The sequence below is a fragment of the Leucoraja erinacea genome, chromosome 12 (genome assembly GCF_028641065.1).
Source record: "Leucoraja erinacea ecotype New England chromosome 12, Leri_hhj_1, whole genome shotgun sequence".
Classification (NCBI taxonomy): domain Eukaryota; kingdom Metazoa; phylum Chordata; class Chondrichthyes; order Rajiformes; family Rajidae; genus Leucoraja; species Leucoraja erinaceus.
In genome coordinates, this window is record NC_073388.1 from 5596284 (window position 1) to 5610577 (window position 14294).

Below are 14294 nucleotides of genomic sequence, written 5' to 3' on the forward strand. Positions count from 1 at the left end.
TGGTAAATGATGCGATACTGATCTCACTCCTACATATTCTTCTAAAGGCAACCAAAGAGACTATCAAACCACTATCGCCAACTAACTCCACAATGATTGGAATAAGAAATAAAGCTGGCAGGTTAACACCAACAATATGTAGGAAGAAACTGCGGATGCTGGTTTAAGGCGTAGACACAAAATGCTGGAGTAACTCAGCGGGACAGGCAGCATCTCTGGAGGGAAGGAATGGGTGACGTTTTGGGTCGAGACACTTCTTCAGACTAATCTTGTTTCGGGTCGAGACCCTTCTTCAGACTGAAGTATCTCGACCCGAAACGTCACCCATTCCTTCTCTGGCTGCCCAGCTGAGTTAACTCCAACAATTATCATTTTAAATGCTTTAGAAAATCCAAAGACAAACAAGTTTCAATGGTGTTCAAGAAGGAACTGCAGATGCTGGAAAATCGAAGGTACACAAAATTGCTGGAGAAACTCAGCGGGTGCAGCAGCATCTATGGAGCGAAGGAAATAGGCAACGTTTCGGGCCAAAACCCTTCCTCAGACTGAGGTTCAATTGTAAATTGTCCCTAGTGTATAGGATAGTGCCATTGTACAGGGTGATCGCTGGTCGGCACGGACTCGGTGGGCTGAAGGGCCTGTATCTCAAAAGTCTAAAGTAAAAGTGTCAAAAATTACTTTATGGAATTTCCAGCACACACAGTTTAAAATGAAATGCACATTTCGAAATCTATTAGGAGATTAGAGGCAGTAGGTGGATATGAGTTGCCAGAGGAGGTAGATGAGGCAGATACTACAACAACTTTAAAAAACATTTGTACCAGCTCATGGTTTGGAGGGGTATGGGGCAAACACAGGCAGGTGGGACTAGTGTAGATGGGACATGTTGGTTGGTGTGGGCAAGTTGTGCCGGAGGGCCTATTTCCATGTTGTATAACTCTAAGAAATAAATGCCCTTCCCAAATCCAATATTATAGAAAGGATTAATACATGCACAACTTAAGATAGATTCTTGATCAGTACAGGTGTCAGAGGTTATGGGGAGAAGGCAGGAGAATGGGGTTGGGGGTGAGAGATAGATCAGCCATGATTGAATGGCGGAGTAGACTTGATGGGCCGAATGTCCCAATACTACTCCTATTGGCCTTATGACCTTAAGTTTAGTTTAGAGATACATCATGGAAACAGGCCCTTTGGCCCACCATGCTGACCATCGATCATCTAGTCATAATAGTTATCCCACTTCCACACTCACAACACACTGGAGACAGTTTTACAGGCGCAATTAACCTACAAACCCGCATGTCCTTGGGATGTGGGAGGAAATCGGAGCACCCGGGCGAAACCCACACGGCCACAGGGAGAACATGCAAACTCCACACAGACAGCAATTCAGATGAGGATCGAACCCACGATCTGTGGCGCTATGAGGCAGCAACTCTATCAGTTGCCCCCGCCCTTAACTTCCTGACTATTCCCCCCCCCCCAACTCCTTCCTGCTAATGACTGGCAATTATGTTCCAAGTAATCAAAAATAAAAGAAACATAGAAACATAGAAATTAGGTGCAGGAGTAGGCCATTCGGCCCTTCGAGCCTGCATCGCCATTCAATAGGATCATGGCTGATCATCCAACTCAGTATCCCGTACCTGCCTTCTCTCCATACCCTCTGATCCCCTTAGCCACAAGGGCCACATCTAACTCCCTCTTAAATATAGCCAATGAACTGGCCTCGACTACCCTCTGCGGCAGAGAGTTCCAGAGATTCACCACTCTGTGTGAAAAAAGTTCTTCTCATCTCGGTTTTAAAGGATTTCCCCCTTATCCTTAAGCTGTGACCCCTTGTCCCGGACTTCCCCAACATCGGGAACAATCTTCCTGCATCTAGCCTGTCCAACCCCTTAAGAATTTTGTAAGTTTCTATAAGATCCCCTCTCAATCTCCTAAATTCTAGAGAGTATAAACCAAGTCTATCCAGTCTTTCTTCATAAGACAGTCCTGACATCCCAGGAATCAGTCTGGTGAACCTTCTCTGCACTCCCTCTATGGCAATAATGTCCTTCCTCAGATTTGGAGACCAAAACTGTACGCAATACTCCAGGTGTGGTCTCACCAAGACCCTGTACAACTGCAGTAGAACCTCCCTGCTCCTATACTCAAATCCTTTTGCTATGAAAGCTAACATACCATTCGCATTCTTTACTGCCTGCTGCACCTGCATGCCTACCTTCAATGACTGGTGTACCATGACACCCAGGTCTCGCTGCATCTCTCCCTTTTCCTAGTCGGCCACCATTTAGATAATAGTCTGCTTTCCTGTTTTTGCCACTGGTGCAAAAGAAGAGTAAGGAAAAGGATGGTTCTCAACTCTGGGAGAAGACCCGTCAAAGAGTCGCTCAATAAGGAAGCATTACAGTAACAGAGAGACTCGAACATCCGCAGTCCCTTGTGTCGTCAAAGAAGCATTATCAATGTTTCCACAAGCTGACCATGCTACCCACACTTTACAAAGAAGGAACTGCAGATGCTGGTTTACATAAAAGGACACAAAGTGCTGGAGTAACTCAATGGGTCAGGCGGCATCTCTGAAGAACATGGATTGGTGGCGCAGAGCAGGAGCCTTCTTCTGAAGTAGGGTCTCGACCCGAAACGTCACCAATCCAGGTTCTCCAGAGATGCTAGGTAGACAAAATTGCTGGAGAAACTCAGCGGGTGCAGCAGCATCTATGGAGCGAAGGAAATAGGCGACGTTTTGGGCCGAAACCCTTCTTCTGACTGATGGGGGGTGGGGGGGGGGGGAGAAGGAAGGAAAAGGGGAGGAGGAGGAGCCCGAGGGCGGGCGGATGGGAGGGTGGGAGGAGACAGCTAGAGGGTTAAGGAAGGGGAGGAGACAGCAAGGGCTGGCAAAATTGGGAGAATTCAATGTTAATGCCATCCGGACACAAGGTCCCCAGGCGGAATATGAGCTGCTGTTCCTCCAATTTCCGCTGTTGCTCACTTTGGCAATGGAGGAGACCCAGGACAGAGAGGTCGGATTGGGAATGGGAGGGGGAGTTGAAGTGCTGAGCCACCGGGAGGTCAGGTTGGTTATTGCGGACTGAGCGGAGGTGTTCGGCGAAACGATCGCCCAACCTACGCTTAGTCTCCCCGATGTAAATCAGCTGACACCTAGAGCAGCGGATGCAGTAGATGAGGTTGGAGGAGATACAGAGATGCTGCCTGATCCACTCACCTACCTTCATGTGAGCTTTGCCTTTCAAATTCAAGCCAATAGGTTTGGTTTAGTTAAATATATTTATTTGAATTGTGAAATCTTCATCAAAACAAAAAAAACAAACAAGACCAGATTTCCATACGTCCATTCGTAGATGACAGTGTTATCTGATGTAGAATGGTATAGTATACGTAAATACTCCAGCAAAAGTGCAGCATCGGAAACTGAAAGATGTAAATGAAAATGAGAGAGTGAAATAAAATATAGTGAAAGGCTGGGATAGATTGGATGTGGAGAGGATGTTTCCACTAGTGGGAGAGTCTAGGACCAGAGGTCATAGCAGCAGAATTAAAGGACGTTCTTTTGGGAATTGAGATGAGGAGAAATTTATTTTGTCCGTGGGTGGTGAACCTGTGGAATTCTTTGCCACAGAAGACTGTGGAGGCAAAGTCAGTGGATATTTTTAAGGAAGAGATAGATAGATTCTTGATTAGTTCGGGTGTCAGAGGTTATGGGGAGAAGGCAGGAGAATGGGGTTAGGAAGGAGAGATAGATCAGCCATGATTAAATGGCAGAGTAGACTTGATGGGCCGAATGGACTAATTCTACTGCTGCGAGGTTAATTCCAGGGATGGCGGGACTGCCATATGTTGATAGAATGGAGCGGCTGGGCTTGTACACTCTGGAATTTAGAAGGATGAGAGGGAATCTTATTGAAACATATAAGATTATTAAGGGTTTGGACACGCTAGAGGCAGGAAACATGTTGGGGGAGTCCAGAACAAGGGGCCACAGTTTACGAATAAAGGGTAAGCCATTTAGAAAGGAGATGAGTAAAAGCTATTTCACACAGAGAGTGCGAGTCTGTGGAATTCTCTGCCTCAGAAAGCAGTGGAGGCCGGTTCTCTGGATGCTTTCAAGAGAGAGCTAGATAGGGTTCTTAAAGATGGTGGAGTCAGGGGATATGGGGAGAAGGCAGGAACGGGGTACTGATTGTGGATGATCGGCCATGATCACTGACTGGAAGGGCCGAATGACCTATTCCTGCACCTACTGCCTATTGTCTATTCCCCCGCTCATGACCTTACTAAAGAAGCTTTGAACCAGTGAGATACTAACCTTCCTCTAGTTCATCAAGGCTGCTGACCTTCCCAAGTCCATCAATGTTGAAGATTAGGCGGACTCCCTGGGGAAGGTTGACGTTATCGGACAGGGTCCGGGTCAGGTCGGCGAGCAGGGCCTCGAAGGAGCGGAAGCGGTCACCGGAGATGGCGTAGACGATGCCCTTGAAGTAGCGATCGCCGTTGCGGTAGAAGCGGACCTTCTTGGCTTTCTTCTCGGTGGTGAGGGCCTGCAAGGTGCGCGTGCGGTAGAAGCTGCAGTGGGCGCTGTGGGTGGGGCTGGGCAGGCCGTTCATCCTGGTGCCCTTGGAGTAGCGAGACTTGTCCCGCTCGTCAAAGTGGCCAAAATCCAGCTCCTTGTCTTGGAACATGCTTCAGTCAACTGGACAGAGTGGTAGACCAACAGACCTGAAACACAACAAGGGTCATTGAGATCTAGAAAACATCCCGCCTACAGCCTCCACATGTCCCTGTGACAAGGGTCCCTTGGAGATCTAGAAAACAGAACATCCCTCAGCCTACAGCCTCATCTATGGAGCGACAACGTTTCGGGCCAAAAACCCTTCCAGACGTGAAGAAGGGTTTCGGCCCGAACGTGTCCTTCGCTCCATAGATGCTGCTGCAATGGAATTCTCTCCAGCTTTTTTGCTTCGATTCTCCAGCATCTGCAGTTCCCTCTTAAACACAGAACATAGTAGGCATTGACTATCAAAACGCATGAATAAATAAACTGATTAGTAACCAGATCATTACACCAATTTACACCACTTCCCGTCCACCAAGAACATGTTAAATGGGCAGATAAACCGAAGATAGAAACAAAATGCTGGAGTAACTCAGCGGGACAGGCAGCATCTCATAAGGTTATAAGGAATGGAAGTAGAATTAGGCCATTCGGCCCACCAGGTCTACTCCGCCATTCAATCATGGCTGATCTACCTCTCCCTCCTAACCCCATTCTCCTGCCTTCTCCCCATAACCTCTGACACCTGTACTGATCAAGAATCTATCTATCTCTGCCTTAAAAGTATCCACTGACTTGGCCTTCACATCCTTCTGTGACAAAGAATTCCACAGATTCACCCACCCTCTGACTCAAGAAATTCCTCCTCATCTTCTTCCTAAAAGAACGTCCTTTAATTCTGTGGCTGTGACCTCTGGTCCTAGACTCTCCCACAAGTGGAAACATCCTCTCCACATCTACCCTATCCAAGCCTTTCATTATTCTGTATGATGATACAGGTGATAAGAGTCACTGCCTCACAGCACCAGAGACCCAGATACGAGTTTGGCCGTTCTCCCTGTGAATGCGTAGGTTTTCTCCGGGTGCTCCAGTTTCCTCCCACATCCTAAAGAAGTGCAGTTTTGGAAGTTAATTGGCTATGGTAAAAATTGTCCCCTTGTGCGTGCAGGATAGCGCTAGTGTGCGGAGTGATCAATGGTCAGCACTGACTCGGTGGGCCGAAGGGCCTGTTTCCAGTCCACGCTGTATCTCCAAAGTCTAAAGTATGGCTTTTTGAGTCGGCGGCTCCTAATACATCTCTTCGATGGTTGGGAGGTCAGTACCCATGATGGATTGGCCAATGTCCACCATCCGCTGTTACCGCCTTCATTCCCGAGTGCTCTTCTGGACATTTAGAAACATAGAAACATAGAAATTAGGTGCAGGAGTAGGCCATTCGGCCCTTCGAGCCTGCACCGCCATTCAATATGATCATGGCTGATCATCCAACTCAGTATCCCGTACCTGCCTTCTCTCCATACCCCCTGATCCCCTTAGCCACAAGGGCCACATCTAACTCCCTCTTAAATATAGCCAATTAACTGGCCTCAACTACCCTCTGTGGCAGAGAGTTCCAGAGATTCACCACTCTCTGTGTGAAAAAAGTTCTTCTCATCTCGGTTTTAAAGGATTTCCCCCTTATCCTTAAGCTGTGACCCCTTGTCCTGGACTTCCCCAACATCGGGAACAATCTTCCTGCATCTAGCCTGTCCAACCCCTTAAGAATTTTGTAAGTTTCTATAAGATCCCCTCTCAATCTCCTAAATTCTAAAGAGTATAAACCAAGTCTATCCTGTCTTTCTTCATAAGACAGTCCTGACATCCTAGGAATCAGTCTGGTGAACCTTCTCTGCACTCCCTCTATGGCAATAATGTCCTTCCTCAATTTGTCTAACTTTCTTTGTGTTGGATGGAACTGCAGATGCTGGTTTAAACCAAAGACAGACACAAAAAGCTGGAATAACTCAGCGGGTCAGACAGCATCTCTGGAGAAAAGGACCAGGCATAGTCACCAGAGATGCCTTTTCTCCAGAGATGCCGTCCGACCGGCTGAGTAACTCCAGCTTTTTCTGTCTATCTAACTTTTTTTTAAATCATGTTCAAATTTAAAAGAAAAACTTCTTTGTTCTACCCTGCAAAATGTCATCTTGCGATTGAGAAAATTACAATTAACTCAATGGCTGGTGGGGAGATAAATTGGGGGGGGGGGGGGGGGAGGTTATTTCTAAGTGGTTTTGCTGCTGCGATGAAAGTGCTGAATTGAATGAGTGACAGGACTGAATCTCAGAGTGAATCTTAGTCTCAATTTTCAAACCTCAGGGAATTGGAGCAATCTCCAAGCTCTCTAGAGTATACCCGTCACATCCCCACCCACACTAGCCAGTCTAACATTACAATATCTCACATCTCTGATTCACCAACATTCATAAATAATTATTCACAGGACAATCAGGGACATCTTTGAATACGGATACACATCTGTACCCAGTGTCCATCATCCATTTATTCCCAAGATAGACACTAAAAGCTGGAGTAACTCAGCGGGACAAAACATCCCTTGAGAGAAGGAATGGGTGACGCTTTGAGTAGAGACCCTTCTCCAGTCTGAAGAAGGGTCTCGACCCAAAACGTCACCCATTCCTTCTCTCCAGAGATGCTGCCTATACCATTGAGTTACTCCAGCATTTTGGTTCTATCTTTGGTTTAATCAAGCATCTGCACTTCCTTCCCATCCAGCTGCGCCTCACGCTGGCTCGGCAAGGCCAGCGGCATAATCAAGGACGAGTCGCACCCTGGCCTCTCCCTCTTCTCCCATTTAGGCAAGAGGGTACAAAAGTGTGAAAACACACACCTCCAGATTCAGGGACAGTTTCATCCCAGCCGCTAGCTATGTCATTGGAGGCCGTCGGACAATCTTTGATTGGACTTTACCTTGCATTAAACGTTATTCCCTTTATCATGTATCTGTACAATGTGGATGACTCGATTGTAATCATGTATTGTCTTTCCGCTGACTGGTTAGCACGCAACAAAAGCTTTTCACTGTACCTCGATACATGTGACAATAAACTAAACTCAACAATTATTGGACATATGGACGCACATTTGCTAATAAACATAGACAATAAACTAACTACACATCTTGAAGATGTGTGCAATACAAAATATTGTATGTTCATCTCCCTCCACGGATGCTGCCTGACCATCCGAGTTTCCCCAGCTGTTTGAGTTCCAGCATCTGCAGTCCCTTTGTGTCTCCAAAAAGGTTTCAACCCTGAGTTTTATCTGATACAACACACATTAATCTGGACACAGAATTGCTCTCTCCAAAACAAAACGCCATTTCATGAACAGTATCTATTACAGTAATCCCACTTTAGCGGAAGAAAACCTTCATTTATTGTCCAGTCCCAAGGGCATTGGGTATATTTCACAGCACTAAGCAAGGAAGGCGGCAATTTGAAGTCAATGCCTTAGAGCACAGGAGGATGAGGGGTGATCTTATAGGGGTGCACAAAATCATGAGATCTCCAATTTTAAATACCCTCTCCTGTGCTCCCTCATCCCGCCCATTGCTCTCACTATCCTTCCCCCCTCCCACTTCCACCTAGATTCTTCCCAGATGGACATTTCACTCATCTGATGTCTCTTTTTCATCTCTAGCCTTTGTCATTTATTCCATCCATCAACCCCTGTATCCATCCATCACTCCCTAGGCTTTGCCCCCCCCCCCCCCCCCCCTGCTCTTTTTCAGCTTTCTTGCCCCAACTACAATCAGTCTGTAGATTCCCACTTCCCACAGATCACTAATTGGATTTTATTGGAACAGAATGCCCTTCTAACAACATTCCAGTGTCAATTCATAGTGAAAGGTTGGGTAATTAGTGAATTGGAAGCACAACTGTGGTCTTCCACTCACCAAACATGCAAAATGATATTCTGGGCGATATTACTTCCCATCTAAACTGGAAATGTTGGCCATAAGGTCATACGACGTGATAACAGGTTCTTTGGCCCAACTTGCACAGGTCGACCAACATGTCGCATCTACAATAGTCCCACATGGCTGCTTTGGGCCCCATATCCCTCTAAACCATACCAACCTCAAACCTATAGAGTGGTGAAAGGCCTGGATAGAGTGGATGTGGAGAGATGGATAAAATTCTTGATCAGTACGGGTGTCAGGGGTTTTAGGGGAGTGGGGGCTTAGGAGGGAGAGATAGATCAGCCATGATTGAATGGCGGAGTAGACTAGATGGGCCGAATGGCCTAATTCTGCTCCTATCACTTGTGAACTTGTGAAGAGATTGAATTTTTTTCACCTTGCATCACCGTGAGGAATGTGGAGGAGTCACTGTGGTGGATATTTATGTTAAAATGTGTTTTGTGTGTTGGACTTGGCAAATTAAATTCCTTGTATGTTGCAAAACATACTTGGCTAATAAAGTATAAGAGAATCATATTGTATCACTTATAGACTTATGAAACCAATCCTATCCATGTACCTATCCAAATGTTTTTTTAAATGTTGTGATAGTCCCTGCCACAACAACTTGCTCTGGGACCTCATTCCATACACCCACCACCCTTTGTGTAAAAAAATAATTTCAACTTTGTCTGGGATTTCCTTTTTATAAATAAAAAAAAAAAAGCAAAGAAGCAGATGCTAAAAATCCTGAAATAAAAACAGAACCTTGAAAACACTTAGCCGTTCAGGCAGCATCTGCGGAGGGAGAAAGTTGACATTTCATACAAGAGTCAAGAGTGTTTTATTGCCACATGTCCCAGACTGAACAATTACATTCATATGAATGACGCCTCAGAATAGAAAGGGGTAAATCAGTGTTAATAATATCCAGATAACCAAAACATCATCATTATTTCTTCCCAGCAATAATGGATTGTGTGTAGTTCTGGTCATCACACTAAAAGAAGGAAGTATTTAAACTAGGATGGATGCAGATAAGATTCACAATGATGTTACCTGGATTAGAGGACTCCAGGCAAATGTAGACACAAGGAACTGCAGATGCTTGCCTACAAAGAAGACACAAAGGTCCAGAATAACTCGGCAGGTCAGGCAGCATCTCGTGTTCTAACTATGGGTGCTGTCTGTACGGAGTTTGTACGTTCTCCCCGTGACCTGCGTGGGTTTTCTCCGGGTGCTCCGGTTTCCTCCCACAGTCCAAAGACGTGCACAGGTTTGTAGGCTAATTGGGTTGGTAATATTGTAAATTGTCCCTAGTGGGTGTAGGATAGCACTAGTGTGCGGGGTGATCGCTGGTCGGCGCGGACTCGGTGCTTCCTCACTGTATCACTAAACATGGATAGGCAACGTTTTTGGGTCGGGACCCTTCTTCAGATTGCATGATTGTCAAGAAAGTGTTTAATCATGTAGGAACGAATGGCAGATGCTGGTTTAAACTGAAGATAGACACAAAATGCTGAAGTAACTCAGCGGGTCAGGCAGCATCTCTGGAGAGAAGGAATGGGTGACGTTTCGGGTCGAGACCCTTCTTCAGTCTGATCATGCTCTAGGGGCTAGTGGAATCAAGGGATATGGGGAGAAGGCAGGCACGGGTTACTGATTGTGGATGATCAGCCATGATCACAAGGAATGGCAGTGCTGGCTCGAAGGGCCAAATGGCCTGCTCCTGCACCTATTTCCTATGTTTCTGTCACCCATTCCTTCTCTCCAGGGATGCTGCCTGACCCGCTGAGTTACTCCAGCATTTTGTGTCTATCTGGCGTTTCATTGTCAAATGTACCAAAAAAGGAACTTCTTACTTGCAGCAGCTCAAGAGGCCTCTGAACATCACGTAGAGATAATATATAATAAGCAAAAACGCAATAAATTCAATGAATGATTCAGAAAATTGCTGCATCTTTCAACTTGTGGTCAGAAGAAATAAATAGACTTCAATCCACAGCAAGATTTCATGGCCAAGAAGAGTGTTTTATTGTCATGCGTCTCAGATGGAACAATGAAATTCTTACTTGCAGCAGCACAGCAGAACATGCATCATAGTGCTCTGTAAATAATATATTAAACAAGGGGAAAAAAGTTATATATATATATAAATATAAATATAAATATATATATATATATATATATATATATATATATATATATATATATACATATATATATATATATACACACACATATATATATATACACACACACATACACATATATATATATACACACACACACACATATATATACACACACACACACATATATATATACACACACACACATATATATATATACACACACACACATATATATACACACACACACATATATACACACACACACATATACACACACACATATATATATACACACACACACACACATATATATATATATATATACATATATATATACACACACACACACATATATACACACACACACACATATACATATACACACACACACACACACATATATATACACACACACATACACACATATATATATATACACACACACACACATATCGCCCTTTCGACGAATACAATCAACCTGGCGTGCACAATCAAATAAGTTCAAGTAGAAAAAGTTGTCCTACAACTTTAGCACGTGCTCGACATACGCAAGAAGAAGAAGACCCACTCCTTCTCCCCAGATGCTGCCTGTCCTGCTGAGTATGTCTATCTTTGATTGTGTGTGTGTGGCTGTGTGCAGACAGACATACATATACACACACACGCGCGCATGCTTCCACACATATATGTACATATACACATACATGTATGGACGTGTGCATGTGTGTATGTACACACACACACACACACACACAATCACCAGTGCAGAGAGACCCACTTACTTCCAAATGACCATTAAAACCTCAAACATATAATGTGGTGCTGTGGATCCACAGAGACACCGCTCACTGAGATGTGGGCAATGTCAGGCTAATGCACTATAGGAGGGAGGGAGATAAGGATGGGGGGGGGGGGGGGGAGGAGGGGGGGAGAGGGGGGAGGAGGGGCGGGAAATGAGAGGGTGGGGGGGGGGATGGGGGGGAAGGAGGGGGGGGTGCAGAGGGAGGAGAGAGGGGGGGGAGGGAGGATGAGATGGGTGTAGTGGGGCGATGAGATTGGAGAAGATGAGAGTAGGGGGGGGGGGGATGAGAGGGGGGGAGAGAGGGGGGAGGGGGAGATGAGATGGGGGGGGATATGAGCATGGGGGAGGGGGAGGGGGGGAGGGGGAGGAGATGAGATGGGGAGGGGGGGGGGGGATGAGATGGGGGAGGGGGATGATATGAGGATGTGGGAGGGGGGGGGGGGGGAGATGTGGAGATGGGAGGAGGGGGGAGGGGGAGATGATGAGGATGGGGGAGGGGGAGGGGGATGAGAGATGAGATGGGGGGGGGGAGAGATGAGGATGGGGGAGGGAGGAGATGAGGATGGGGGAGGGGGAGAGATGTGATGGGGAGGGGGGAGATGTGATGGGGGGGGGGGAGATGGGGGAGGGGGAGGAGAGGGGAGATGAGATTGGGGGGTGTGGGGGGGGGGGGGGGGGGAGGAGGAGGGGGGAGTGGGGGGGTTGGAAATTCTGTTTTGAGGTGGGAGCCACGGTAACACCGATGAAGAGGCATGCAAGACATGACCCGCACGACACCAAATGTGACACAGACAGACAGACAGACAGACAGGCGGGGGAGGTACAACTAGTCCCTATATGACATCATCCAGTCTTTACAACAAAAAAAAATCTGCCTCAACCGGTATTTATTCCAGCCCCTGGCAGACCTTCAAAATTAACCAAATAGTGAAACAGGGTTACATATATATTGTGTGTGTGTGTGTGTGTGTGTGTGTGTGTGTGTGTGTGTGTGTGTGTGTGTGTGTGTGTGTGTGTGTGTGTGTGTGTGGGGGGGGGGGGGGGGGGGGGGGGGGGGGGTAAGTCCTTGCCCCCAGCAGAAACCTCCAACACTAACGGCAATTCTGACCTCATGGCTCTTTAGGTAACACAAGGATTTGAGGAGTGGCTACTCCTTGCAATGAAGACTGCATACATATATATACGGTGGGTATAACGGGAGGGATGAAAGAAAAGACATGATTTATAAAACTGCTGTGTAACGGTGGGGAATAAGCAGAGTGCAGAGCAAGACTCATACTTGTTAACAAAAGAGGCGACAAATAAAACATTAAAAAGCCCCGCGAACAGTTCCTGTCAAAGACGCACTAACAAAGGGATTACATGGATACGGTTTATCAGACGCCGGCTTGGTCCAGAAAGAAAGATGTGACTTTCACTTAAATAGGCGGATGATGCAAGATTAGATACAATTCCTCTTACAATTATGTAACATAAAATAAAAGAGTTGAAAGGCGGGGGAGAGAAGAGAGAGAGAGAAAGAGAGTATCATTGTTCCCAATTGCTACAATGGGCTGAATGGGAAATGTATCATTTTAATAGATACATTCGCAAAATAAAACACGGCGTTTTAAAACACCAGCCGTCTGCAAGGGAGCACGGCTTTGCTTTGTGGAACAGAATTTGGGGGAAAAAAACCTCACCGTCTCCATGAATCAATTCACATCGTGTCAATTTCTGTACTGCAGAACAGCAATCCCCAGCTCGATTTAAAAAAAAAAGTGTTCACACACCGTTACTCGCACGGAGAAATATACACATTACACACCCTGTCTTTTCATTATTTGTTAATGCAAAGAAGCCACTCACCAGAAACTGTGTATGGTAGGTGGGGTGTGGATGGATGCAGGCAGGCAGGCAGGCAGAGAGAGAGAGAGAGAGACAATTCAAGTCTGCTTTTGTTGTCTACGTTCCGGCAGCCAGACCCTCTACCGAGCAATAGAATGATTCTCCGGGTCCTAGCGCGAGTTTAGGTTGGTCTGAAACATCCCAGGGGGGTTCTTTACCCAATGCAAAACCCCACGCAGGCGTTCCCTCAACGAGAGGGTGGGGAGTGGCAGTTTGCTTAATATACACATCAAGCAGGAATACTCAAACAAGCCCACAGACCAACATACACAAAAGCAATCACATTGTGCACACACACATTTGCATACATGTATCCCTTCTTTATAGGTTCTTCCAATGCCAACAATGGACCATTGTGGGCTCCACCTTTCCTTTGGTCATCGGTGCGGGCTCTGATTTGTTCTGTACCTTTTAATGCTTTCCCCTCTCCCCTGACTCTCACTGCGTCCAGGTTCAGGAACAGCTTCTTCCCCACAGCCATCAGGCTATTAAATTCGCCACCAAACAAACTCTGAAATATAACAAAGTGTTTAAGAAGGAACTGCAGATGCTGGAAAATCGAAGGTAGACAAAAGCGCTGGAGAAACTCAGCGGGTGCAGCAGCATCTATGGAGCGAAGGAAATAGGCAACGTTCGGGACGAAACGTTGCCTATTTCCTTCGCTCCATAGATGCTGCTGCACCCGCTGAGTTTCTCCAGCATTTTTGTCTACCTTCTGAACTGTAACAGCCTAGTGCAGTTTCTCTGCTTATTGAAGTGTATATTGAACTGAACTGTTCTGTGTTTTTGTTTACAATATCCTGTTGTGCTGCAGCAAGCAAGAATGTCATTGTCCTATAGCAAAAGGATTTGAGTACAGGAGCAGGGAGGTTCTACTGCAGTTGTACAGGGTCTTGGTGAGACCACACCTGGAGTATTGCATACAGT

The 14294-nt window shown here is 46.2% G+C and overlaps 1 protein-coding gene across 5 annotated transcripts in view; it reads right to left on the reverse strand.

The window, feature by feature from the left end:
• Positions 1-13485, reverse strand: part of LOC129702021 (neuronal migration protein doublecortin-like) — a 151516-nt gene extending 138031 nt beyond the window's left edge. For 4 of the 5 annotated variants that reach the window (XM_055643517.1, XM_055643516.1, XM_055643515.1 and 1 more), the window contains exons 1-2: positions 13329-13485; positions 4334-4743 (exon numbers count right to left, since the gene is read on the reverse strand). In XM_055643517.1, coding sequence (XP_055499492.1) covers positions 4334-4706 — 373 coding nt within the window. In that variant the 5' untranslated portion in view covers positions 4707-4743; positions 13329-13485. Of the gene's footprint in view, positions 1-4333; positions 4744-13162; positions 13188-13328 lie in introns of those variants that run through there. The other variant, XM_055643514.1, reaches the window with a different exon arrangement.
• Between the last annotated feature and the right edge of the window lie 809 nt (positions 13486-14294).